This window comes from Falco punctatus, assembly GCF_963210335.1.
Source record: "Falco punctatus genome assembly, chromosome: 2".
NCBI lineage: Eukaryota > Metazoa > Chordata > Aves > Falconiformes > Falconidae > Falco > Falco punctatus.
In genome coordinates, this window is record NC_137581.1 from 23,969,827 (window position 1) to 23,996,816 (window position 26,990).

Genomic DNA, 26,990 nt, shown 5'->3' on the forward strand with positions numbered 1-26,990 from the left:
CTGCATTAGATCTAGCAGCTATTACTCTGCACAGAACTGCACCTTAAAAGATGTGTACCTCATATAAGGAAGGGAGATTGATTCCTGCTGCTGCTGCAGCCTGGCTAACCAAATTCAGCGTTTCCTACATTAAAAAAAAAAAGAAGTATATAAATACACAGACCTCTGGTACAGGATCCATGCAGACATACAAAATGGGGAAATTATTGTAGGATCTTCCCAAAGAAGTTCAGAGACGTGCCCATTCATAGTTTCCTGATAGCAACTGAAAACCTGGCAGCCTCATCCAGGGCCTAATCCAGATCCAGAGGAGTAGGCAGAGGTCACCACCCCTGCCTCTGTCCATGTTTGGGCCAGCAGTCCCAAAAGGGAGCAGTGATGGAGTAGCCATAGAGGAGACAGATCTCCTCTTACAGGCATGGCAGGATTGATGGTGCAGCATTGCCAAGAGTTTATGCTACACAGAAAGGTGTTTTTTCATGTTGATGAAGTAAATTCAGTCCTCAAAAGGTGTAAAGAAGGGACATCACATGGGAAAAAGCAGATTTTTGTTGAATCAGGTTCAAACATTGTGGCTGGATTTTCAGTCCAGAAATGAATAATAGCATCTATTACATGCTTCTACATTTGTAGTTTATCATACAGATTTTTTTTCTTGTTTTCAGTAGAAAAATACTGTTTTCATGACAAAATTGGGACAAAAAGTCAAGCTGCTTTTACAATACTGTAAAGATAACTAAAAGTGCCTGCTTTGGTATTTATCATTTGGTAAGACCTTATTTTCACATTTAAGAAAGTGTGACAAGGAAGCGCAAATATCCTGATGCAGGAATGGCAGCAGGTACAGGAGGGAAAGCCCTGAGCTGCAGGTGCTGCAAGTACCTTGTCAGGACCTGGGAAGAATGTCAGATGAAAAGCCACAGCCTTTTCTCCCCATGCCAGTCAGTCCTGCATTTCCTAAAAACCCCATCTTTTCTCCCTTGGAGCATTTCTTAACACAAAGCTCTTTTCACCAAAGGAAATTGTACTTCTATAAAGAAACAAGCTCGAGAACTGCAGTTGTAAAGGACCATCAGATGTCAAAATTCAGCACCTGTACCCAGGAATCAATACAGCCTCAATATGACAGTCTGCAAAATCCCGAAGTGCTGGGAGTGGTGTTATTTACAACCAGCCTTTCGCTGCTGATGCTGATGGCCAGACACTGCGGTACCCTGCTTTCTTCCCCAGCCAAATTGCACTCAGCCTGTTTTCCTCCTCCTCCATTAACCGTGCTACCTTTTGCCTTGGAGACCAGCATCACTGACTGCAGTTCTGCTTCAGGGGAGTTTGAACGTATGATCTTCTTATTGTTCCACAAATACTTTTGTTTTCGTTTTGGCTGAAAACCCTTTCAACGTATTTGGACCAACAGTACGATTAGGGATCCATATATGTCTAATTTAAGCCTCCACCCGCGGGCGAGCGCGGCCACAGCCAGCTCCGCTGTGCAGCTGCCAAGCCCCCGCTCCCTGCAGCCCCCACTGGTGCCAGCACGGCTGGGGCTGCCCAAGGCTCGCTGCCCAGTGCTGCCCGACACCTGGCCAGGGGCGCTGGGGGACTATCAAGTTTTGTTGTCTTCTCGCTCAGCATTAATAAGCTTCAGTCCAGGATTTTGCAAACTCCACTGGCTTTCCTCAAGGAAAGGTCTGGCAAGTCAGGGAACATTCATCCCAGAGGTGTAGGGACTGGACCACTCACATTTAAATACCTCTCAGCAGCTAAAAAGGTGAGTTCTGCATTGGATGCCAATTATATCACGTTCTTGGAAGCTTCCTTATCTCCAGGCTCTTCTGTTTGCTCTGACCCACCAATGTGGAAAGGACTTTTGTCTCCATTTTTCCTTTTTCCACGCAAGGAAAGAGAGGTGTCTCTCCAGGTTTTGAAATCAGCAAGAATCAGAGGAATCCTTCAGGTTTTCCCTTGCAGTAGCTACATTTCACCTAAGGAGGATGCAAGGAAGTTCCATGTTGGCTATCTGTTGGCCAGCTCTTCTCTCTTGGAGCACAAGGGAATACCTACACCTACCATCCAGGCAACTCTTTTTCAGCAGAACTGTTATCTGAAAAAAATGGAGCTGAATAAATTCTGCACACTGGTTCCCTTTTCCAGGAAACAGGAGGAAAGTTCTTTGCTAAAGCAAAAGGGGAGTTAAAGATTTAGATACCACTACACCAACCTAATGTCTTTAAGACCACATTTCCTTAAGCAGTCCATGAACTTGTGCATGCAAGCCTTGCCACAGCCGGATCCTCCCGTACACGCAGGGAGCACAACTGTGAGACAGCCCTCCTCAAAGGCAGGGTGGGCGTTTGGCACGTAACACGGGCAACAAGTCACTGCACCTCCCAGCTGACTTAATTTCCAGAGGTAACAAGAGGCTTCTCAGTGCCTGGCCACAGTCTCTGGGGCTTAACCATTAATTTTCAGCTGATTAAAACAGTCAGGCACAGAAGTGCACACACAATATTTAACATGAACAAAGGTCTCCTCATAGCTTCCAACCACCAGGCAAAAGAAACTACGTCTTTGAAGAGTGAAACAACCCATGTCACCCCCACCATCCCCCCAGTCTCTACCCAGATGAAGCCCAGGGGTAGGACGATGCCTTCGCTGTCTGGCAGTAGCTGCCAGGTCAACAAGGCAAATGAAAGCCGTGGGCTCAGACCTGCTCCCCCACAAGACCTTCTGGAAGCTCATGTCCCCCCATCCCGCTGGTGGCAACACACCACCAAGTTTCTTACAGGAGCATTTTGTCCTGGAGGAGCTGCCAGCTCAGACATGAGTATTGGCCTTGGGGATAAGGGGAGGGCAGTGAGGCTGCCTCTTGGTAGCCAAGCTGAGCCGTGCAGCACCACAGTGATCCAGGTCAGCTTCTGCAAACAGGGGCTGGAAGCAGAGACGAGCAGTTGTGCAGCCACAGGAAGCTGGCAGAAGTGATCTGCACTGACTGCACTTCCCCAACAGCTCTCCAAAGACAGGGCTGCCTCAGGGCATCCCCTGCAGTTACAACCCAGCTTCCCAACAGCAAGCTGAACGTTATTCCCATCAGCGCAATCCTCAAAATGGTAAAACTGCATTGGCAGCTGAGCAGCCCCCAGGCAAGTCCCTCCCAGGGCAGCTCAGGCTGCTGGAGCCAGGGCCAGTGGTCCCAGCCCTGACCCGCTGTGACAAGGAGCTCCAGCAGCCAAGAGGAGGAGTGTGGCCAGGTCCCAAACCATGTCCCCAAGCTCCTTTCCCTTGCCTGTTCCCCATGCTCTCAGGGGCACTGCTGTGCTAGTGCAGCGCTCGCCTCTGCAGCAGGGACAGAGCTAAGGATGCTCCTGACCTGTGTCTGCTCTCACAATTAGATCTGGAAAAGCATCCCAGGCATTACAGCCTCTCTGCTGCGGCAAGGGCAGTAGCTCTTACCAGTTTGACCACTGGTTCTGTTCTTAGCTGCAACACTCGGTCTTACCCAACTTGAAAGAAGCAGATGCAGCTGGAGCTGGGGCCTGGCCACAGTGTCATGAACGGCGGGTCTGCCCTTTGCTTGGAAGCTCCAAGTGCGTTCCTCTTCTCTAGGCAGTTCATGCTACCTGCCAACAGCCAGAGCCATGGAGCAGTCCTGTTCACAGCTCAGCAGAGGTGGCTGCAGGGGCACACTGCACCCGCACTGATGGAGTCTTTTTCCAGCCCTGCCCGTGGACTCAGCTCAGTAGAGCAGGTGTCCGGCGGTGATCACCGCTGTCTGCCGCCAGAAGCACCAGGCTGGGAGAAGATCAGAATGATGGGATCCTCAAAGACTTTGGTGATGAAGCCAGAGATGGTCATTGCTCAGAGAACAAGGAAAATAGAGTCGGAGGCAGCATTAATATCTGTTCATTGAGAGAAGATCTTGCTGGCAGTCAGGGTGACCAGGAACCAGAAGATCTGGCTGACTTCACTAGTTAACTCAACAGCTTAAGTGGTTTTCAGAAGAACACCCACTGAATTTACTTCACTAAAAGACAGAAATCCACAGTTGTGTGGATTTGGTAAAGTTCCCTTGGCTAGACACTTGCTAACTTGCCATGCTGACTTTCCATCCCACTTAAGAGCTACGAGCTTTTCATCTCACACCAGCGTGCACAGCTGTAGCACTGTTTGCGCTCGGCGAGGCTGTGGGGTGCGAGCTCCCTGCCAGCTCTGCTGCCTGCTACGGCAGAGCCGTAACCTTGGCAGCACCAGGGGTTAATGATCCTTATTTAGGGACACATGCAAGTTGCAGAAATTAAAGAACTGTAACCAAATCTTTAATTTTGCCAGCACAGGTAACAGACAGATGCAGGTATGTGGTGGGTTGACCCTGCTGGACACCAGGCACCCACCACAGCCGCTCTGCCACCCCCTCCTCAGCCGGGCGGGGGAGGGAAAATACAGCAAAAGGCTCCTGGGCTGAGATGGGGGCAGGGAGATGGCTCAGCAGGTGCCGTCATGGGCAGAACAGGCACAACCTGGGGAAAATTAATTTAATTTTTTACCATTCAAATCAGAACACCTTCTCCCCAGCCCCTCCCTTCTTCCTGGGCTTAATTTAATTCCCCATTTCTCTACCTCCTCTCCCCAAGCAGTGCAGGGAAACAGGGAATGGGGGTTACAGTCAGTTCATCACACACTGTCTCTGCTGCTCCTTCCTCCTCACACTCCTGCCCTGCTCCAGCATGAGGTCCTTCCCATGGGAGACACTTCTCCACGAACTTCTCCAAAGTGGGTCTTTCCATGTGCTGCAGTTCTTCAGACACAGGCTGCTCCAGCGTGGGCTCCCCATCGGGCCACCAGTCCTGCCAGCAAACCTGCTTCAGTGTGGGCTTCCCATGGGTCCCGGCCCCCTGCGGGCACCCCGTGCCCGGGCTGCGGGGGGGAGCTGCTCCCCCGCGGGCTCCGTGGGCCGGGGGCACGGCCTGCCCCGCCGGGGGCTGCCCCGCGGGCTGGGGGAGCCGCTGCTGCGGCGCCCGGAGCCCCCCGGCCCCTCCGCACCGCCCGGGGCTGCGGGGCCGCTGCGCTCGCTCTCTCGCTGCCGCACGGGGGTTTTACCCCCTGCTTAATACGCAGCCCCTGAGGCGCTGCCGCTGTCGCTGGTGGGCTCGGCCTTGGCCAGCGGCGGGTCCCTCCGGGAGCCGGCTGGCACTGGCCCCGCGGGCCGTGGGGGAAGCTGCTGGCAGCAACTCACTGAAGCCGCCCCTGTGCCCCCCCCTACCAAAACCTGCCATGCAAACCCAGTACAAGGTAACACAGACACCAGTATGTATTTCCCTGTCTCAGTCTGCAAGTCCAGTTATCATCCATCCAGCACAGAGCTGACTTTCAGCATCACGGATTTTTTTAAAATACTCTTTTTCAAATCTAACCTCTACAGGCAGTTCCACTCGGCTGCTCTGCCCCCACAACGACTGGTGCAAGATCCCAATCCCATTTTTTTGCCAGGTAACAACTGAAAGCCTCATGAAGTGACCAAACACCATCCATCCCCTTCATGCCCCTCATTCACAGTCTGAGCTACTTCACCCTGGTAATTCGGAGCTGGAACATCTTCTGGTAGAAGAGTCACAACATTTACAACCTACAAATCCAGTGTCCTCTGAACAGGTGAAAAGCAGGGTGCTTTCCCCTGGCATCGCTCAAGAGGCGTTAACCTCTGCCCTTAGGACTGCAGTTCACATTCTCTGCCAGCTAAAACACAATAGCTTAATCCCTCAAACCTGCTCCAGAAAGCACAAACATCACCTTGACTCTGACCAAAAGTTCTTCTCAGGAAGCAGCAGGTTTGTAGAGATAAAAAGTCTTACCAGGGTACACAATACACTTGTCCCGCACAGGCTGGGGCTTACGTGATGCAGCTGCTCATACGTAACGGAGGTGGTAATGCGCCAGAAGCATTTTTCCCCCTAAGAGCCGGGCTCTTCATTGAAAGTTAATGTTTGAAGGACAAAAATTACTACTTTGTTGAGAAGAAGTTTGGCATCTTTATGATAATTCTGGAAATTCTATCCATTTTCATCAATACAATGATCCATTTTCCATTTAGATCTTGCTCAGCTTTTCTCCTCTTATTTCTTCTGGTGGAAGTGCGTGCCATTGATTTCATGAAAAATCTTTCTACCGGATTTGAATTTGTCACCTCTGCTTTAAAGACAAATGTAAAAACTGGACCAATAAAGTGACAAGACAAAAACAGAAGTTCTCCATGCATTTTCTCTGTATTAGTTATATCTGCAGCTATTTTAACCTTTCATTCCCTTCAAGCTCTACATTTCAGCTCTCTCATTTTTGTTACCATTTTCAAAACCCTAAGGAATTTGCAATGGAAAGTGTTTGCCCATGATGTCCAGAACTTGGTCCTGGACTGATCCAGGTAATTTTAAACCTCAAGAGTTGTGCGAGTATACTCTGCTTTAACTATGCTGTCCTTTACATTCAAAGCTGAACTTCATTTGTCACTGTGATCCATTCCATGAGCTTGATAAGGTGCCATTAAATTTTCCTTAATTTTTGTGAGCTCAGCTTTAATAATCTTCACCACTTTCTAATCTGGAAAAGGAATGACCAGTGAAATAATTAAAAAAACCCCAAAAACTTACCAATTTAAAATCCAAACAAAACAGAAGTTAATCTTATATTATTGGAAATACTGGAAATACCCAGAGCATAAAGAGGGGTTTTGTCATTTTCCAGTCTAGTATAATAAATTGGTAAGCACATCAGCTTGTAAACCTCTTCACAGGCACGTACATGTGGCACAGAAGGACAGGTATGCCACTACCTTACAAGGACTGCCCACAACCTATCATAAACTATGTATTACTGTCAGCCCCTCGAATAACAACAAATGCCTTTTATTGTGCTCTGAAAAAAAAAAGCTTTATGCTGACAAGTTATGGCCAAGACAGAGTATCTAGGAAGAATCTAATTACTTCAGAAGAAATACAGGGGGTAGGAACTCTCCTTTACGAATCTTAGCAGATCTTGGCAGTTCCTCTGATTTAAGCACAGAATTCCCATCAGTTTCAATGGTGCAACTGCTGCTAATGGTCTAAACACCGCTTCACATGGGATGTATAGAACAAGATCTGCTTAAGCTTACCCATTTCATTAGCATAAAGTTAGCGGGAGTGTTTTAGACTGAGAAGTATATCCATCTTCCTATTTGCTTCTTGAAGTCAGATTGGTATAAATCTTAGCAGAGCGCACACAGAACCACAAAATACACAATCTTTACTTCCCCAAAAAGCAGCAGCAGAAACTCTCAACTTTGGGCCGGCCCAGAAATAGCTGCCTGCCTTCTTACCTATAAGAGACAAAGGAAGCTTTTTCAGAGTGCCATATATTTATCTTCTAGATTAAATCACTGTTCCTCCTGGTGTAAATGCAGCGTACGAAGGAAAGGTAATTCAGAGACTGCGGAGATCAGCACTGGATTAATATCAATGTAGCACCTTAGCAAAGCCTTTAACATTACAGTGGCCCATACTTTCTTCCTCCAGCAGCTGAGCTTATCCCTAAGACTGTTTCAACGGTCAGATTTTTGCTACCATTTAAAAAACAGAAGTTACAGAGCACTTTCATTGCTACCAGATATTCCTCACATCTGCGAGTATTAATTTATGACTGATAACCACACAATGGTATGGGAGACAGATGTCGTCCCTTTATGACATTTTAGAATATGAAAGGTTTCAATTCATCCCCTCCTTCCTTCATGACATCTATTAACTTATCCATAGGGAAAAATATAATTTCTGTCTAACAGTGAAAATCAAATGTCAAACTCTTCAACATATTGACAGCCTGACCCTGCAAAGACTTAGCTTTAATCTTTTGGGGCTGCGAGTATCCTCTTGACTCAAATCAACACAGAAGAGAAGCGTATGCCTGAACTTTAGCAAGGCTGAGGAATCTGGGATTAAGAGCTACTGCTTTTGTTTTGGCAAATACACAATCCACAATACAAAGCATCCAAGGAAAAAAGCACAAATCTTTTAGCAACTCCCCCCCTCCCAGTTTTCCACTCGCCTCACGCTGCAACAGAAATGCTCTGCAATGGGCAAAGCTCTGACAATTTGCCTGAAAATTAAAGCAATGGTTCTACCCGCTTACTGCAGGAGTTATTTTGGCAAGCTGACACTACAAATGCCAAGCAGCATTTAAGGATTTGCTCGAACATGTGCATATATACATCTTACTCATTTCAACAAAAGGGAACTCCACATACTTTGCTATTCAAGCTTGCCAAATATCTTAACCAGAAGCTACTGGATTTCCATGCACTTATACTGTATTAAGTACCTAGCTACTTTTTCAAACCAAGATTACACTTCCAAAAAATTACATTTTTCAAAAATCAGTGCAACCAAAACACTTAACTAAGAAAACATGTCCTGCCTCAGCCTGTTTCTTTTTCATGTATTATCATAGCCATTTCCTATCTGAGCCCGTGTTACTTAGGAGCTTTCTCAAGCCAATGTTTATCAAGTTGGGGTGGGTTTTTTTTTGTTTTTTTTTTTGGTTTTTTTTTTTGTTAATAAAGTTTCTGTACCTACGGTTACTTATTTAGCAACTACATTGCAGAGTACAAGGAAATCTTCCCTCCCAAGATTCATTCAGGCAGCCAGCACATAATGCTGTCATCGCAGTTCCCAGCACCCTGAGGTATTTGTATGCTCCTGACTGTAAGTACATAAGACTACAAACTTATGTTTGTACAAATACAAAGTTATGAGCACATAACTTCTGCGAGGTATGCCAGGTGTGACACGGCTGTACATTGCAACTGTCCATACTCGCGCTCTCCAGAAAAAAAAACCACCTCTGGGCCACTTCTTTTGACACGAAAGGAAAACAAAACTGAAGCGATAAATCCCATTAGCAGTTTTCAGCAGGTTTTGCTCCCCCCCCCGCCCCTTTTTTTTTATAAATAAAATGGAGTCTGTCCTTAGCTTCCAGATCAAGAAGTATTAGTAAGAGTAGTTACAGACCCAATAACAACCCTTAAAACACCATCAAAATGCACTACATTATTCTTTTATTTAGTTTACAGAAGAGTCTATCAGTACAGGTTGCAGAAAGAAAATGTTTAGTGCTATTTACAATTTGTTTTAAAACTCTGCTCTATACAAATTTAATTCTGATCAGTATGAACAATATTTTTTTAAATCTACTGCATATAAAGCATTTCATCAAAGCAGTAACAATGAATAAAATAACATTTGATTACATTTGAATGATGCCAATCATTCGAAAAAACAATTACACAGAACATCTGTAAGAGTTGTGGACACTTAAGTACAGAACACAATGTCAACCTGTGACTCATTTTTTTTAAAGGCTAAAGCTATTTATATGGAATATTTGTCTATTATACTACACGCCAATCTATATTTAACTTCTATAGTTATGTATTTTATAAGATTTTTATTAAATATATTCTACACATTTGTAGTTTCACCCAGGAAGAATTCCTCCCCAGTGAAAAAATATAAAATCTTTTATATTTTTTAATTTTTATTTATTTTTATTTTTTTACAGGTTTAGATGAAACTAGCTCATGCTTTAGTGCTGTGCAAATTTCTTTAGCATATCAACATTTAAATTATTGATATGAAATAAAAGAATGGCATCCTTTTTAATTATGTATGCCTTCAAAAATCAGCTTCTGATTTTAATACAATTGCAAGCACTAACACCAAATGCAGAATATGTAAAGAAACAAAACTAATACTATGGCAGAAGTTTTTCTTTTTGCTTTTTAAACTTTAATAATTCTTCTGAAGTCTCTAATGAGTAAGCATGACACTGGACACTAAGGTACAGATGAGAAAATGACTGAAAAACACCAATTGCCAATATTCAAATACATAAAATTGATTAGTAAATGATGTTTTCTAACATTTATGCACAATAATAAAAGCCTATGAACTACAGGAAATTACCCCTCCCATATTAAGGCTAGGAAATGCACTCTCTGCACTTGTTTGTGCTGTCTGAATAAGCACTCAACTAACGTACGAGATCAGAGTGCATGCAGTAATGAAAAAAAATCAGTTTCAGCAGCCCTCTACAGAGTGCTTTTAAATTACAGGCACATAGTTTTTTTTGTTTGTTGCAGTGAAAATATATATAGTTAGACTTGGTTTAGTTAGTATTCTGTGCCAGTTCGGCCACCAAGGTTGACTTAGTTATAACTGACTTAACAGTTTTTCCTTTGATTTGGCCATAAGTGAGATTTGTTTTAATTATAGATAAACCATTTTCCAGTGTTGCATTATACATTGAAGGTTATTACTAGGTGTCTAAAATATTGTTAGAGATTGTTGATGAGAAATATACTGTCAACCGTATTTAGTGCAAATTGCATCTAGAAAGCTTGACTGGTTAGATCCGGTTAATGGAGATTTTTGTGGTAGCAAAATGATTCCCGCTATGGAAAACAACACATTAACTTTTCTGGAGATTGAATTCTTTCAAGAATTGATGTACTGTAAAATTATTCAACACACAGAGAGCAGGAATTAAAAAAAACCCAACAAAACAAAAACAAACAATGAAAGTGTTCATAGATCGATCTTTTTTTTTTTTTTTTTAAAAAAAAAAAGACTAATGAGACAGTGTTCGTGTAATATTTCAGTTCCATGGATTTACAGACAGGCTCTTCCTACAGGTGTTTGAAGCAAGGTAGGGCCTCTTCTATTCCAGCAGCATGAAAGACAAAGACTATATTACATCACACTTAGCAGGTAAAGCTAACAGGGTTTACAGGATTACACAGCAATTGCTTTCTCCAGTTTTTTCACGGTTCCTTTGACCTGTGGAGCAAAAAACGTTTGCTTCAGAAATGACATGTGAACAAATTATGCTGTTTTTTGTGCAAGTATGCTTGATACGAGTATGGGTTTTTTACTATTTTAAGTAAAAAAAATATTATTACACACATGCATACATAACTGAACCATAACTCAGGAGTAGTTTTTAAACAATAAAAATGAAAGCTTTTAAGGTTTGAGTAAATTTCTGCATTCTACAAAAAAGATAAACCAGCAAGTTAATTTCTTAGTTTTCTATAAACAACAGGTACAAAAGCATTCCACTACTTGCTTCATGGAAGACCAAAAGGACTTGACTCTTCTCTACTATGAAATACTCAAAAGCCTGTAAGAGATCTGACTGCTTTGCCAGGTACTTGAGTAAGAAATAGCTCTAGTGCACAGCATACCTTGAGAGTTTGGTTCTGGCAATGTCTCTCTAGCCACCAAATGCATCACTGTTGTTTTGCCAAAAGGAAGTTTTAATGCTGCAAAAGAAGAAAGGGACATTTATTAATAACTACAGCAGTCTTCATTCTTCAAAACACCCCGTTGAAACTACCTGTAATTGGATTAGCGTCTGTTCAAAAAGTTCATACTGTTAGGTTTGAACTGCTTACTAGGTGGATTTAAAGGCATTTCTGGCTAAAGCTTTGTAGATTAGGGTCTTGGGATCACTTAAATAACTTAACAATCACTTAAAGCGTTGTGCTTTTAGTGACACAATATTCCTGTTAGGAAACCTAGCCTTACACTTTTGAGTAAAAGTAGAAGTTGGCACTCATGCCAACGGAGGTGCTAAGAACTCTTTATCAATAAGGGTGAAAAAAAGTGGCTAATTCAGCCACTAAATTGTTACTCCCAAGACATCACAACGCTGAGCCACTACTGCAAAACAGATTTTCCTAAAACATACCTTGATCCACGATACAGATTTTACAAAATACAAAATGTCTGCATCTTTCCTTTTAAAATTAATCTGTAACATCAGCTGCATGTGAAAAATATCAAACTTAATACATTTTAAATCAGATAAGGTAGCTGTTACAAAGCTGCTTTTGTGAACTTTAGTAACACAAAATGACAAATCTGGAGCTTTCCACAATTTGTTCTGCTCGTTTCTAAAACTAAAATGATAATTTTCACATTCTGATTTAAGCATACCAACAAGTGCTATATTTATAGTTTTAGCACTGTAGTATAATATTTATATTATAGTATAATATAAATTATTATTAACTTATAGTCTCCTTGAAATGAAAGGATTCTCTTGCTCACTGTATTCAGCAGATTCTCACTGCCAGATCCAATATTCTGAACTTTGACATCTTCCAATTAGTGTGTGTGTGCGCGCATGTGTGTGTGGAGAGTTAATTTGTACAATTCTTTACATTTTGTGTCCTCTCTCCAGCTCCTAAGACTAAGCATCTTCCTTGATTATTTTGCTGAGAAATATAAGGTAATGTTGCTCTAAATTTTTTCCTCCCCACATGACAAAGGGAAAAAAGGTAGCGCTAAATGTAACAAGAACTTAGCCCTAAACACAAAATTCATTCTGACCTGAGTAGAACCTGTCGTCTCAAATCCCATTTACCTCTTCTATTTTCACAAACAGTGCACCAAGGCATTTTTAAGTGAATAAATTCATAATGAATGTCCAATAAACCTGAAGGTAACTGAAGAGAAAAATGCCTATTTCAATCACTACAGCACAGGTTCAAAATTCAGTTAAAAAAATATAAACCTAGTGTTCAGTTACCACATATATTCAACGCAAGCCTAGCTAAAACACTGCTACTAAACCATGTTAATTGCTTATATATTTGTTTGAAAAATGTGAGTTCTGATTAAAACACAGGTTAAGCATATGGAATGATACACAGCTCCACAAGCTTCTTTGAGGTAGCTGTACTTTGGGAAAAGCCATCTCCCCTATAGAAAGTCAGACCTGAAAGTTGCTTATTTTACTTGAAGTGCTGTCTGTGCCTGCACCTAGAAGCCAATGACAGCTTGAAGTTTGACAGGGATGAAGTATTTTGGGTACTTGATTCTGTGATACAACTGAAAACTCTGAAAAGAGCTTATTAACAGTCTGTTAAAACTCAATGGAAAAGGACTGTCTTCATGACATAAACTCTTTTAAGAAGCCATTACAGAAAGAGCAAAATAGTCCAAACTAATCACATTAGGGACATCTTTCGTAACATCAAGACACTTGGAGACTTGACTAGTGAGCTGTGGAGATTAATTATTTACAGTAATCAAGTAGAAGTATGCTAATAGTTCAATTAACTAATTTCAGCTAGTTGTTTGCATAGCTCATACAAGTTTTTATTAGCATTTTCCAGCTTCTTACTTGGAGCACCTGACACAGTCTGAGCACCCCAGCCTATCCTCAGTAATCCTTTCTGGCTCTTGTCTTCATTCTCTCACTCCTTTCTCTCACTTAAACCAAACTTCTATTTAATACCTTTCCTACCTGTTTAATTCCACTCCTATTCCAAATTTTCTATTGTCATAATTCATTTTTCACTCCCTCTTTCGGTATGTGTATGACACAAGGTGGGTTGGCTTCCCTTCCTCCCTCCCCACTAAATAAGGAAGTAAAATGTTGCCGATTACTATTATCTAACAAGAAATGGAGAACTGTCAATTATGTATGTATTACCTCCCTAATTAATGTTCTCTCAAGTGCAAACTGCAGATCAAATATTTAGCTAAAGGATGAAATTTCCTGTTAGAAGGTGAACAACTGATTCTGCCTTGCTAGCTAATTCCCCAACCCTTTACACAGTCAGGACACAACAAAACAGTGTGGCTCAAGCACCGCAGGCAACAGCAGCACAGCAAGCTTTACAGAGGCGTCTATTTTTCTTTACCACTTCCAATGCCGCTAGTTCTACTGTTTTTGTAGTGATGGCCCATTCAGAGAAGCTGGCTAAAGAGAAGGTTCCTTTAAAATATTTTTTTTCACTCAAAAGCCAGTTTTTCCTATCAATCTGTTATTTTTTGAGGCTTCCTAGTTTATAGGAGTCTCAAATTCGTAAGATACTATGTAGATATGTGAGTTTACAACTAGAACATTACAATGTCATTTTAAAATGTGAACAAAAATGAACTCCTGTTAAAAAGGAAAACACCTCCTTGGAAACTTTCATTTCACTAAGTGATAAAGTGACTTTCAGTACACAGGAGGTCCGAATTCCACTCAGTATTTCCTAATCACCTAAAGCAAATAAAACAACTCAGTTATAGAAAGCTGCAGATAGAAAAGTTTCATGGAAATGTATTCCAACAGCATAAGAATCTCAATTATTGTGTTTAGCAAGAACTTCCCTCCCCCCTCCCTCCTCCTTTTAACAATAACCAGGTTCCCTTAGGGTTACATCTAATGAACACTGCAAACTGAAGTAACAGTCTCTTCGAGCTGCTTCATGAATTGCTGCTCCCCTCTCAGCTGTATAATCTTACTCCAGATAACTTCATTAGTACTGAAGTAAGCCAATGTTTTGGGGAGTCTTTTTCTTAAAACAATATAGCAACAGAAAGATCTCTGAAAACCACTAGTACACATTTAAGATCCTTAGGGTCAAATCATGATGATTAAATTGCAACGCATGAATGATTAAGAATGAACAAAAATGCCCTGAACCCAAGTGTTCAAAATCCTGAGTTAATGGAAGAGTCAACGGCATGCAGCTATTATTTTTCAGCTTAACCCATTAAATAATATATTAAGTATATTAAACAAATATTCAAAGTTGTTTCAGACTTAGACAAATGTCACTAAAGGGAACTAGCACTGGTGGTCAAGAGCAACACCTAGAGATGAATAACAAAGAAAAATCCCATTTAGCTATCCTTGCCTGGAAAACGTAGGATAAGACTAGTATCTCAAATTGCAGAGATGATCCAAGACTTAACATTTGTCTTTCAGCCCTGCTCCAGCTGCTACTACCTGCACTCATTGGCACTTGATAAATATACAAATTAAAGAGTGAATAAAAATTTCCAGCTTCTCCCAGCTGAATTGACAATGATTTTGTTTGTATATATAGCAGCATTAAAAATTGATTTATATAGAGTGTAAATCTAGCCTAAAAGTACATCACTAGCCAACATCGGTAATGTAAAAAGCAAATCAATGGCTCTATCATCCCAGCCACTTCTTCACGGAAAGATCATCATAAGCAATCCAAAAATACTCTTTTCAGGTTCATCTTAAGTTCAAAAACATTTCATTGGTGATTTTGTATTATATTCTCCTCTCTGTATTGCACTCAAGCACCAAATGCATGAGCAATCTGAACATACACAGAAAGCAGAAGTACTAATGTAAAAGTGGCCCAGAGAAGAAAGTCTCGCTTAATTTAGTCACTGATATAGCTAGTATTCACAGTGGCAATTTTTACCTACAAAAGAAAAGATTATTATTATACATTATTATACATTGCGTCGTATCTCTACCAAAGATACCCATCAAAATATGTAATTGCGGTAGAACACTTGCCACAAGGGGGCATAATTGAATTGCATTTCTGTAGCATATGAAGTGAAGCCATTTACTTTTGTTTTCCCATAACTATGCAATTGTATCCCTGGGAGAGCACTGGACAGCAAGAATGCTTAACCTCATTCTCATTCATGTGGTGTCTTCCTTCATTGCACTAAGATTGAAAGTATTGTTTAACCAATCATCATAAAGTTTATCTAACATTTTAAAATACTTCAGACATTTATGAAGTAGCCTGCCCTGCAAGTGCACTGTAACAGAGAGGGAACAAAATTTTCCATTGAGAAAGACAACAAATAAAAGCAGCATTACTGTTTCTTTCTGCAAGAGGAGACCTGACTTAGCAGGCAGTATGTCCGGAAGTTTAACAACTAGTGGTAACAAGATTGAAAAATACAATGTTGCTCTATGCAGAGCAAAAGTAGCATATAGCAAGCCATACTGTGATCTTGAACAGTAAAGTAGTATTTACTGCACCGTAAATAAATAGACCCTATGCCTGGCTGTAACATGCATAATGAAAATTATTTTCATACCTCCTAATGTCACATTGCCATGAAGAAACCTCCCTTGATAAATAAGCCGCAAGATATTTGGACTGCTGACTTGTTCTTCTTCCCAATCTGAAAAGGAGACAATTTTCAGTTACATTGTAATAAAAACATCTTTTGTTATTTCTCTCACCTTCACCCAGGAAGAAAACTAAGAGCAGGACTATCTTGCATGAAACACTGAAGAGAAAGCATTGGCTGAAGATACAGAAAGGTAATTAAAGGTTACCACTCCTGAAAACTATTCTTAAACTTATTGTTTGACATTGGGCATTGAAAGACATAATTTTATGCCTGCAAGTATAAATATTACTAACTTACTTCACAGATTGCATGAGGTATTTCATACATATACAAGTCCTACACAAAATATTTCATGATTGCAAGTTGCTTCCTGAGGCTTAATATCTACTTTGCTAAAACAGCCTTAATTTCTTCCCACTCAGGAGACTCTCAAGCCATCCTCCTCCTCCTCACCAGCTAACTGTCTAACTGGAGCCGTTCTCCAGCAATGGGAAACAGCACAGCAAAAGCACATGCGATGGGTCATTGGAAATGGGATTCTCAGTTCACAGCACCGGGCAGGCCGCTCAGGCGGTGTTCCACGACGGCCAGCTCCAACCAGTTACATGTCCAGAAGGGGCAGTGACCTGAGCGGCCGGGAACAGTCACTGTGGAGAGCCTGAACAGAGGGCTCTCACAGAGCAGACAGTGACAGATCCATTTTAAGGAACTTCTCAAAGGACAACCTGTGGATGTTTTTATGTGGCAAAGAGCGATTCGGGAAAAGCAAGCATGCATTTTCCTATAATGGTTAAGCTGTCATAAATAATTTATAAGCTTAAATTATGTTTTCCCACTCTCTCACTGTTCCCTGTCACGATGTGAACAACAAATAAATACATACTTTGCTTTCAGAACAAAAACTGTAAAACCTTGAAATGCTGAATTTGAATGGGCTCTCTGGGAATACAGTGTCTTCTGTTTCTTAGCTGACCAGATATCTGGCACAGCTGCTCACAAATGTTCTCTCTTTCTGCTTTTGTAGTGTTTATATAGCAAGATGAACATTCAGCAAGGGATCAGGACAAGCAACAGAAACCAACCTGTTCACTGGAAATATACAATTAACATACAGGCAGTAGCAACTGGCACCACAAAAGAAGAACTGAAAGGGGAAGAAGGGGAAGCTTTTAAAACAATAGCCACGGCTGCAGAGTGTAGGAGAGGCGTATGGTGTGAAAGAGCAAGCAGGCAGAGACGTGGGCAGCAGGAGCCATCGCAGCCCCAGAACACAGCAGAGGCACGGCTGGTATCAACAGCAGAGGCTGCAGTGTCCCCGGGTGCTGCCATGTGCCTAGTTTGTAAGATTCGATCAAATTAGACAACCAAGCTATTTGAATTTCAAGTTCTTCCACACTCAAGGTCCAATTCAATTTTTGCAAATCAAGCCCATACCCTTTTTGCTATGGTCGGGTAATTTTGTTTTACACCACACAGTCTGAACTCTACTATACTATGGTTGTAAAGAGGAGAAGTTCAGCCAGTTTACAATGCCATAATGACGTAAAACAGCAATCAAAAGAAGACAGACTATATTTTTGCACAGGTATTTTACTTGTCATTAAGCTGCCAATTTATCCATCCTTTTAATTTTTTGCTTCTTGTTTGGCAGCATGAAACACTTCTTTCCGACATGCTTTCAATTTTTAATTTCCACCGATGATTAAATGAGCCAAGGAGAAAAAATATTTATCAAACTAACGTATTTTTTTTTTTTTTTAGTTCAGCAGATAATTGCTGTACAAGAGAAAAGTTAATATTGCTTAGAAGAAAATGGGGGGGGTGGAGAAGAGAACAGATAACCTAGCTAGGTGATATATATATTAATATAAATCTGGCATTTACCACTACAAGAGATCCTTAATCAACAACTGTATTGCCAAAAAAGGGAAGGAGTGATTCGCCTTAATCCTGCAAGCAGGTGACAGAGGATATTTCATCACTTTTCTCCCATAAGATCAAGACAAGTCAAAATGATGGTAAAAACAATCATTTCCTATCATGTCTACTTCAAGGAAACTTTAGTCCTCATCAAGATTTCGCAGTCCTGTGGCAAAAAGCAGCGCTTTCAGTCTGAGAACAGCTAGCGAGCTAATGTTTGTGAAAACCTATACACTATTATTCTGAAGTAGATTTTTCCTCAGTCTTCTAAACTGACACTATTCTTCTTTGCACAGGCAATTAAATATTCATCAAGACTTAGAGCACTCCCTCAGGACAGCAGGTATTTGAATTAAAAGCTCCCATGTCTGGTTCTACTTTTCTTTTTCAAAAAAAGGAGACTTTAAAGTCTGGGTGTCTTCCCAACTATGAGCTCAGTATTTGCAGCCTTCAAGCTCTTTACAAGACTGGAAACACAAGACCATATGGTTCATAAGTACAAGTTCATAAACTTGTACTCCCTTTACTAATTCAAATAAAAGTACACAAAGAACATTTGCTCATGACAACTACGTTGTAGGCACACAATAAAATATGTACATTAAAGTATGTAGCTGTATATTGCTACATCAACCAGATTTCTTAGTGTAAAAGTGGTTTACATCTATATCTAATACTTCAGAGGACTAAAAACCTCCTCCATTATATGTTTCACTAAATACATAGTGCCGTATCCCCACAAAACAAACAGTAAGTCCCCTGAAGGCCTGTTCTTCCTGTCCTCAAAGACCAATTTAAGGCCTAAAATATGAATTATCAACACTAACTTTTTGGCATGAATTATCATCATCCACCACACCTCTCTGACAAAAGCAGCACTGAAACCGATACTGCAATTTTTTAGTGAGAATAGTAGTCTTTTTAACATCAAAACAGTAACCCAAATGAAGTCCTGTACCAAAAGAAGCATATTTTTTTTCACCGTATGTAATGCTATGTCTGTGTTTTGGCTATTTTCCCATAAAATCATAGCTGGGGAGAAGAGAAGCACCTTCTTTTTATGGAATTGTTCACATATGTAAATACACATCATAAGCTTTCAATTTCATTTTCTGAAGCTAGTATTCCTGCATAACACCAAATATATTCATACAAACAATCCCAGTTTCCCTCAGTCTTTTAATGTCTCTTAAAATGTTCTTTTATATTTGATTTCTTCCTGGATAAATATCATTATTACAGATCCATCCCAAGATAAGGCAGTAAGGAAGAAGTACTTCAGACTCAATTTCACTAATGCAGCATTCCTGTGACATGCCATGTTTTACATTAGCTGTTCACACCTAAAAGGCTTTATATCTCCAACATTTCCTCACACTTACTAGATCCTCTAACAATATTGATCAAGAAAAGTATCTAAAGATAGGGGGAAAGAAGTACTTCACTTTGGGGAAGCAAATTTTAGAAATAAAGTGGGAAACAGTCCAGACATCTAAAACTCTGCCCAACCGAAGAAACAGGGAAAAAGAATGCAAGTTGACAGTTGTATTTCTATATTAATCTATGCCCAGATACACAATAAACATACTTAATTTGAACACTGAGGACAGAGTTTGGTTTATTGACCCTTTAGTCTGAAAATACAGGGGAGCTTCTAGCTTGCCAGTTAAAATGCCAAAGCCACACAGCTACTCACCCATCGGCCAGTTGTCATACACATGTTTTGCGATATCTGCAGCGGAGTCATTTGGTGAAAATAGGAACTCTTTCGTTTTCCCACTTACCAAGATGAGACGCAAATTTATCTGTTAAAAAAAAAAAAAAGCAGTATTAGGAAAATATCCAGAAAAGACAAATTATTATTATTGCTATTACTTTTTTTAAATTTACTAAAAGGGTGCCATTGGGTTTAGAAGAAGATTGATCCAAAGTGATTTGAGAAAACAGTTTAAGATGGCGGTCAAACAGATCAATAATTTCTTTGTTTACACATAATTTAGGAAAATTAAATTCTAACAGCTGGCATTTTTTATAAATACTGGAAGATTCTGATCAGTAGTGACTGAATCAATCAACTGTGCCATTACAAAAAGCTTTCAGCAGATAAAAAAAATAAAATTCCAGCCAAGACACACTGGCAACCCATCTTCTTGAAGGAAGAGGAAAAATGCAAATCTGAAAAATTGACCTGAAGAGAGAGCACTAAAAATATTAAAACATGCACCTGAATAGACTGTAAGCCTCAGCAAAAGCCCTAGCACACTCTCGCCAGCGTTACTTGTCCTCCCTCATCTCACCCACTGCAGCTCCTGCAAAACACCAGGGAGTCAGACAGCATCCCTCCTCGGTCCCTGCTGCCATAGAACCTGAATCCCTCTGCCAGTCTTCTGAACGCAAAACTCTGTTCTACCCCGTCTTTCACTACAAGCAAAGTGGTGATCATGCAATACAATTATAACACCACATCATGGTTTTTCTATCATCTATTTCCTGTATCTAACCATCAGCATCTTCAGCTACAATTTTCCTCTCTTCTAATTGCAAGTTACTGATTATAATTCCTTTTCCACAACCTGTATAAAGAGCTCACTATGACATTACTTAGAATGCAAACGAGATTAAATTTTGGCTCCTCAAGCAACTAAGCAAGGTCACAAAATGTGTTTGAGTAGCTAGCACTTACCAATGCCCATGGCAAGTAGGAGTCTAGCTGCTCTTATGTTTTGGCCTACAAGTCTAAACTGCATCAACTTTTAGCAAGACTTCAGTATACTAACTGCTCAGATACTTTTTTCCAAATCACACTTTCAAACTGGCTCCCATTTTAAGTTGCAACAAAGCTTTTCCTGTCAGAATTTAGGAAACTGTTTTCTAGATCAGATACAAAAGGAAAAATTTACAGCAATGCCCAAGTTTACAACTTCTTCAGGGTCAAACATCTCAGCACATCATATTCACTGAACATGACAGCCTTGTCTCACCACTTATTTCAGCAGCTCTCCAGACAGATTGTCTATTGTCTCTTGAATGCTTTGGCCTGGATTCATCTTGCCTATCTTCAAGAACCTAATGCAGGCATCCAAATTACAATGTCTATCATCCCGCAGGCTTCAAGGTCAACAAAGAGAATGACCCCTCCAAAAAGCAGTTCAGTCTCTGTCTCAAAGTGTGGCCTGGATAAAAAGAGTTAGCATAAAAGGGCTAGGTTCCCCTCCCTGACCCTGTGCTAATGCCTTTCAAAAAATAAGAGTTCTGTCATTAGCCCAGGAAAGAAGCTAAGTGGTAGCTGTCCCTCAGAAAGCACCACAGCCACTGTAAGAGTATTGCTGCACACCAGGAAAGGAGCGAAGCTGCAGTAATGCTGTTTAGTCAAAGACAATTATTCATAAAATTCAGAACATGTCTGACTATAAACATTAAAGTTCTGTTTTCTTTGGTATTTCCACAATAATTAAGGAGTTATTTTCAAATCTCACCAAGATTTAGCAGAAAAAGCAGACCAAGTTCCATTATTCCTGCTTACTCCCAAACTGTAATGAATTACAACTTCAAACCATTATGCTTAAATTTAGCAATGGCCAGACTACGTCCGCTTGCTTTGCTTATATTGCATTTCAGTTTAAGCAGTTTTTCCCCTCTTAGCTGTCTCCACCTGCGTAGGTACAGACAACACTTACATATACGGTTTCTTTAGCTGGACTACCCAAGACAAGCTCTTCAAGTTTTCTCTAGTGAGATATCCGTTTCCCCATTCAACCTAGGAGCTTGTCTCTGCACATTTCAATGTCTTCTCTTTTCTCCTCAAGACAGATGACTATTTCTGAAGTATAGTAAATGATGCTCCACCAGATGCTTGGGTAACACCACCAGTAATCTCCTCTGTCTAATGGAACCATCTGTGACTGTGTCCCGAGAGCACATACAGCTTCCTCACAACTGCACCACACCGTTTGCTCAGTTACTTTGTACCCTTCTCTACTTTGATCCTGTCAGTTTTTCAGCCTCCAAGCTTATAACCGGCATTTTGGCTGTAACACCCTAAAGCACAAGGCTCCAAATTTCATCCAACTCCTAATTACTTCATCCCTCCCAGGGAAAGGAGGCTAGGTGGAAAGAAGCATTCTGCACCACAAAAATGTTTCAGATCTCCCCTATGCCTGGGCCCATGGCCTATGAAATCCTCCCAAAATCTCTGTGTAACACGTCTTTCTATGTTAAGAGCATTTTAACATGATCACTCCATGTCATCGACAAATTTTAGCAGCAAGATCACTTTACATGTACCTTTGTCATTAATGAATCACGAAACATAAGAGTGATCTGAAACTGATCCATAGATTCCAGTAACAAGCTCTCTCTCTCAGCTGGTTTTCCCTTCCTCTCAGCAAGGTCCTTTATGTTAGGCCCTTTTACACACAATTTCTCTTTTAAATCCTAATTTCTCCTATTTAACCAACAGTTTGCAATACAGCACCACATCAGTTACTACATACGCATTCAGATGAAACTATAAAATTGTCTATGTAGGAAGTAAGTTCCTTTCATCAAAAGTCAGCTTGCCATGCTCCAGTTTTCAGAGGCATGGTGTACTGCACTCCATTCCACTTTCTCTATACCTCATTATCTTTAATTAGCCTTTAAGCATTAATGCATCTCATTACAACACCAACATACTGCCAAAAATTTAGGCGGTTTGGACTGCGTCACAAACCATTATTGTGCTTGGGAATGGGCTGCCTGTTTAAAAAACAAAGCAACCAACCTCAAACACTGGGCAGCAGTGCCTGGTGTAGGTACTAGTGGCCAGGAGCAACTTCACCACCAGCCCTCCTGCCTCTCACTCCGATCTCCCTGCATCCATTTCCTCTACTTTAACTGGCTCCTGAGACATCACTCCTCCCTTAGCTTGGTCCCTCTGGCCAAGCAGTCCCTCAGCTCTGATTTCATGCAGGTTATCTAAGGATTTCTTTTCCTTCATTTGTGTGTAGTTTATCTGTGGTGGGGATTACCTGTTTTGAAGATCATAACACTTTCCTAGGCAGTAGATATAACACCAAACCATCAGCTCCCTAGAACTGTCTGATTTGGATCCTACAAGGAGATAATTAAAAAAACCCCAGAAGATTAGTCTTGCTCAGCACTTAAAACACGATTAGGGCACAGCATTAATATAGAACTAAAGTTATTCTTCAGCTAGAATAACATCAAGGAGACACATTTATTTTTATTCTCACTACCGAGTTTTGAATTACCAGGCACACTGAAGTGAATACAGAAAAAAGAATATCACAGAGAAATAACCAAACCTAACTTGGCTTCCTGGAAAAATTGATTAAATCATACTTCTGCAGTTAATATGCAACATAAAAATCAATATAAGCAATGCGGGGGGTGGGGGGAAGTGAAAAATGTTAGATCCTTCTTTCCACCCCAACTCCCCAAGGTTGATAATTTCATAGTGCTAAGTTTTTTGTTGCTGAAGAGCACTTCTTTTAGTCTTAGTATGAAATAGAAAAGGTACATCAAGATAAAGTAGTAATTTTACAGGATATACTAGAAAGTGTGTGTAAAATGCAGGAGGAATATTTTCATTTAAAAAAAAAAAAAAAAAAAAAAAAAAAAGAGTATCACCAAATATCAGCAGAAGCCCAAAATAAATCCTTAAATCAGTCAAGCAGATGTTGCATCAAGTGCAAGGAAACAGCTGCTCTAATGAAAGGTTAAAGTATTTTCTTATTTATAGATCAGCACGCTACTGACACATTTAGTTTGCATGTTTATATATATACACACATATGCGCATATATAAAAGATGTATCTATCTTTATATTTACACTCTTAATCTGTGTTTGAAGGAATCTTAAGTCTTGAGTTGCACATCAAACTACCTCAAAGGGTTTAAAGCAAATAATCCCAAAATTTAGCTTTAAATTTAGAGTTTAATCTCATCCCCCTCGAGCATTGGGGAATTTAATGGCTTGCAACTGCTACTAATTCAGCAAGCCTGAGAACCCCACTTCAAACAAACTATAGGGGATCTGAAACAAACCCTTCTGGCAAAATGCCACTACTTAAAGTTCATATCTAAAGGAAAGAAAAAAAAAAGGAAAAGAAAAAGAGTGTATGTATATACACACTTACTCAAAGGAAAGTGTAGGGAAAAAAACCTAGATGAAGTAGAGAAGTTGACATAAAAGCAGCAAATCTTCATTTTTCAAGTTATGAAAGGATTCTTAGTGGTCGTAGCTACCTTATATCCTACCCTATTTCCTAAGTTAAAAGTTAGCAAGGAAGTTGTATAAGTATCCCTTGTACGCTTAAAGCCCCTCCACCTACTGTTATCAAAAGTCTTGATCCCGAGACACTTCTGTGATTCTTATGGCCCTGACAAGTCTGTTATATCCCCTGTGGAAAAGAAATGATGGCCCTATTTTATTTTTTTTTCAGGCTACCAAAGGGAATTCCAGCTTTTTGCTACAGCAAACTGGTAAAGATCATATCCTCACACTTCCACATTATAGCACCAACTGCAGCATTACTGATGAAAGCAGTTAAGAAGAGCCACAGTATCAGAAGTAGGATTAAATACAATTTGTGGACTACATCCCCTCTGCACAGTTATATAATAGCACATTCTGTTTGTGATCTCAAGCATGCAAACCTCGCCCCTTCCCCCCCAGCCAACACCAGACTCATAATTACAGTTCCAGTAACTACCCATCAGTTGCATCACATACTCTACATTGAAATTCTTTATTGTGTATTTACTGTAAACCAAAAAAAAACCCATAAATTAAATATATGTATTTATTTTTATATGTATTTATATATATGCACACACTGTAGTAACAACTGTGATCACAACTTTCGGAACAAAAATTTGAGTCACGTATATGCAGATGTAGAATAAGTTGTGTTTTGTTTGTTACAGGTATCTGCAACAGTTTGTTCATTCTTTAAGGCATTAACTACAAAATATCTCAGTGCCACAGTGCTTCTAATATCACAGCTAAAGTGAAATAAATGGCAAGTCACTCAAACATCAAGAAATGAAAAATTTATAATCTACACTATGTGTCTTGATGTTTAAGTGAGTTCCCACCTGTTCAGTTAAACAAATTATTTTGTTATCAATGTTATGCTCCAGTAGCAGCTTAGGATTCCTCCCATCTTACAATTAAAATGCAGAGGAGGAAAAGTGTCATATCACCACATGCTATACAACCCTAAGTTTAAACTAACTGCTTTTCTTCAGCTGTTTATGATAAAAATACATGTACGAGACTATTTTTTCCCCCTTTTCTTAATAGATGTGAAATTGAATTAAAAACTAACAATGGACCAGAAGGGAAAGTGATGAGGTAAGAGCATCCAGAAACACAGACTGAAATATTCTCAAAATCCAATACATTTACTTGCTAGTTCAAGTTCATAATTGTAAGATTTAAGTTTGTTCTCCAAAGATAACATCAAAGTTTCCTAATGACTGTAGGCCAAAAAGAAACCTCACAGCACCATACAGTACATTTTACTGTCCAAATTCCACTAAATTCACTTTAAGAGGGTGAACCAAGCCTGAATAACAGTTTAAGTGAAACAGCAGCATTAGACAAGCCAAGTCAGCAGGGACCTGCTGGTTCTAGACTCCAGTTCACTCCCGAGGTGGACACATCATCTCATGGTATCCCTTCTGGAAAAGTATTAACCTGAATATAATGAAGAACCTCAGTTTTTACACGCCCTAGAAGGCCGCTCTATAACCTGTCTGTCCCACTGAGTGGAGTTTTTTTTAAATTCCCAGCATAAATTTATTCTTGGACAGGTTACATTCACGGATGCCAGACCTCCTTTGTGCTTTAATTACAATAGGCTTTTCCCTGCACTGGGGTTTTGATGGCTTTCTACTACATCTGCAGACAAAGACAAACTTTGCTAAAATAAACAAGCAAATGTTTTCCTCATTAACAGGCTGGCCCTTGAAGTGATCACTGTCTTCAAAGCTCTGAAGCACATCAACAGAGGTTGAGGAAACTGGGCTAGGTTAGCCTAGAGGCCTGGTGGGCACCTATTAGCAGCCTTCCTATGCCTAAATTACCAAGACAAGGACCTCTTCACTGAGGTCCAAGACAGAAGAACAAGAAACAATAGCCATAAATGGAAACAAGAGGCTTTGAACTGTGATAAGAAAAAAAGCTTTGCCCTGAGGACATCAAAGCAGTGAAAGAGGTCACCCACAGATGCTTTGGTAGCTCTGTCCTTGGGGGTTTTCAAGACCCAACCAACAAACCCCAGAGCAAACTGGTCTGAATTCAGTGGTGACCCTGCTTCCAGTAGGAGGCTGGGCTAGAAAGTTTCTTAGTCCTTTCCAAAGTGAATGATTCTACAATTCACTTTGATCTGCATCTGCTTTAGCTTTGATTCATTTTTCTTAAGTATGCATGATTAGAATTATACATAATATTTCAGGAATTTAGAAAATTATACTAGAACACCCTTAAATTGACTGCAAACGTCTCTCCATTTTCCCATATAAAATCACAACTGTCTCACCTTTGCAATGCAGTTATCCTGCAATGCTGTTCTCTAGTCCAGTCATTTCCATGACATAAGCCTTCAAGCTTGCATTACAAAATATTGCTTTTAACCACCCATGATGTACAGGATACTTTTATATTAATGCAATTAATTTTGTTCCTATTAATTAAGTCTTTGAGATAATCCAATATTTTTGATACAACACCATGATCATCTTCCATACTACTACCGCCTCCAGATTTTCAGCATCAACAAATTTCATCAGCATACTGATTTTCCTTGTGTCAGTGGCATAAATAAAAACATCAAAAAGATAGCTGGTCCCAAAATCAATCTTTAAAAAATTCCACTAAGCATAACTGCCAGCCTGCCGCTTCTACACTGATCGCTGTATCTTACCACCTTCTCCACCCAAGTCTCACACTCTGTCAAACCCTGCCTTTCCAATCCTTTCCTAGGCAACATCAGCTACTCACTGAAGTCCAGATATATTATGCCTCTTCTCCATTTCCCTCATCTGAAAAAACTCTCTCCTTCTGAAGAAAATTGTTTAATGAATCTGTCACAATCCAACCTAGGTAAATATATATT

The 26,990-nt window shown here is 40.4% G+C and overlaps 1 protein-coding gene across 1 annotated transcript in view; it reads right to left on the bottom strand.

Annotated features, from left to right (window-relative positions):
* Positions 1 to 9,062: 9,062 nt before the first annotated feature.
* UBL3 (ubiquitin like 3) overlaps positions 9,063 to 26,990 on the bottom strand; it is a 55,413-nt gene continuing 37,485 nt past the window's right edge. Inside the window, exons 2-5 of the mRNA XM_080376465.1 lie at positions 19,561 to 19,669; positions 15,906 to 15,992; positions 11,267 to 11,344; positions 9,063 to 10,859 (exon numbers count right to left, since the gene is read on the bottom strand). Of these exons, the coding sequence (XP_080232591.1) occupies positions 10,807 to 10,859; positions 11,267 to 11,344; positions 15,906 to 15,992; positions 19,561 to 19,669 (327 nt within the window). The 3' untranslated portion in view covers positions 9,063 to 10,806. The remainder of the gene's footprint in view (positions 10,860 to 11,266; positions 11,345 to 15,905; positions 15,993 to 19,560; positions 19,670 to 26,990) is intronic.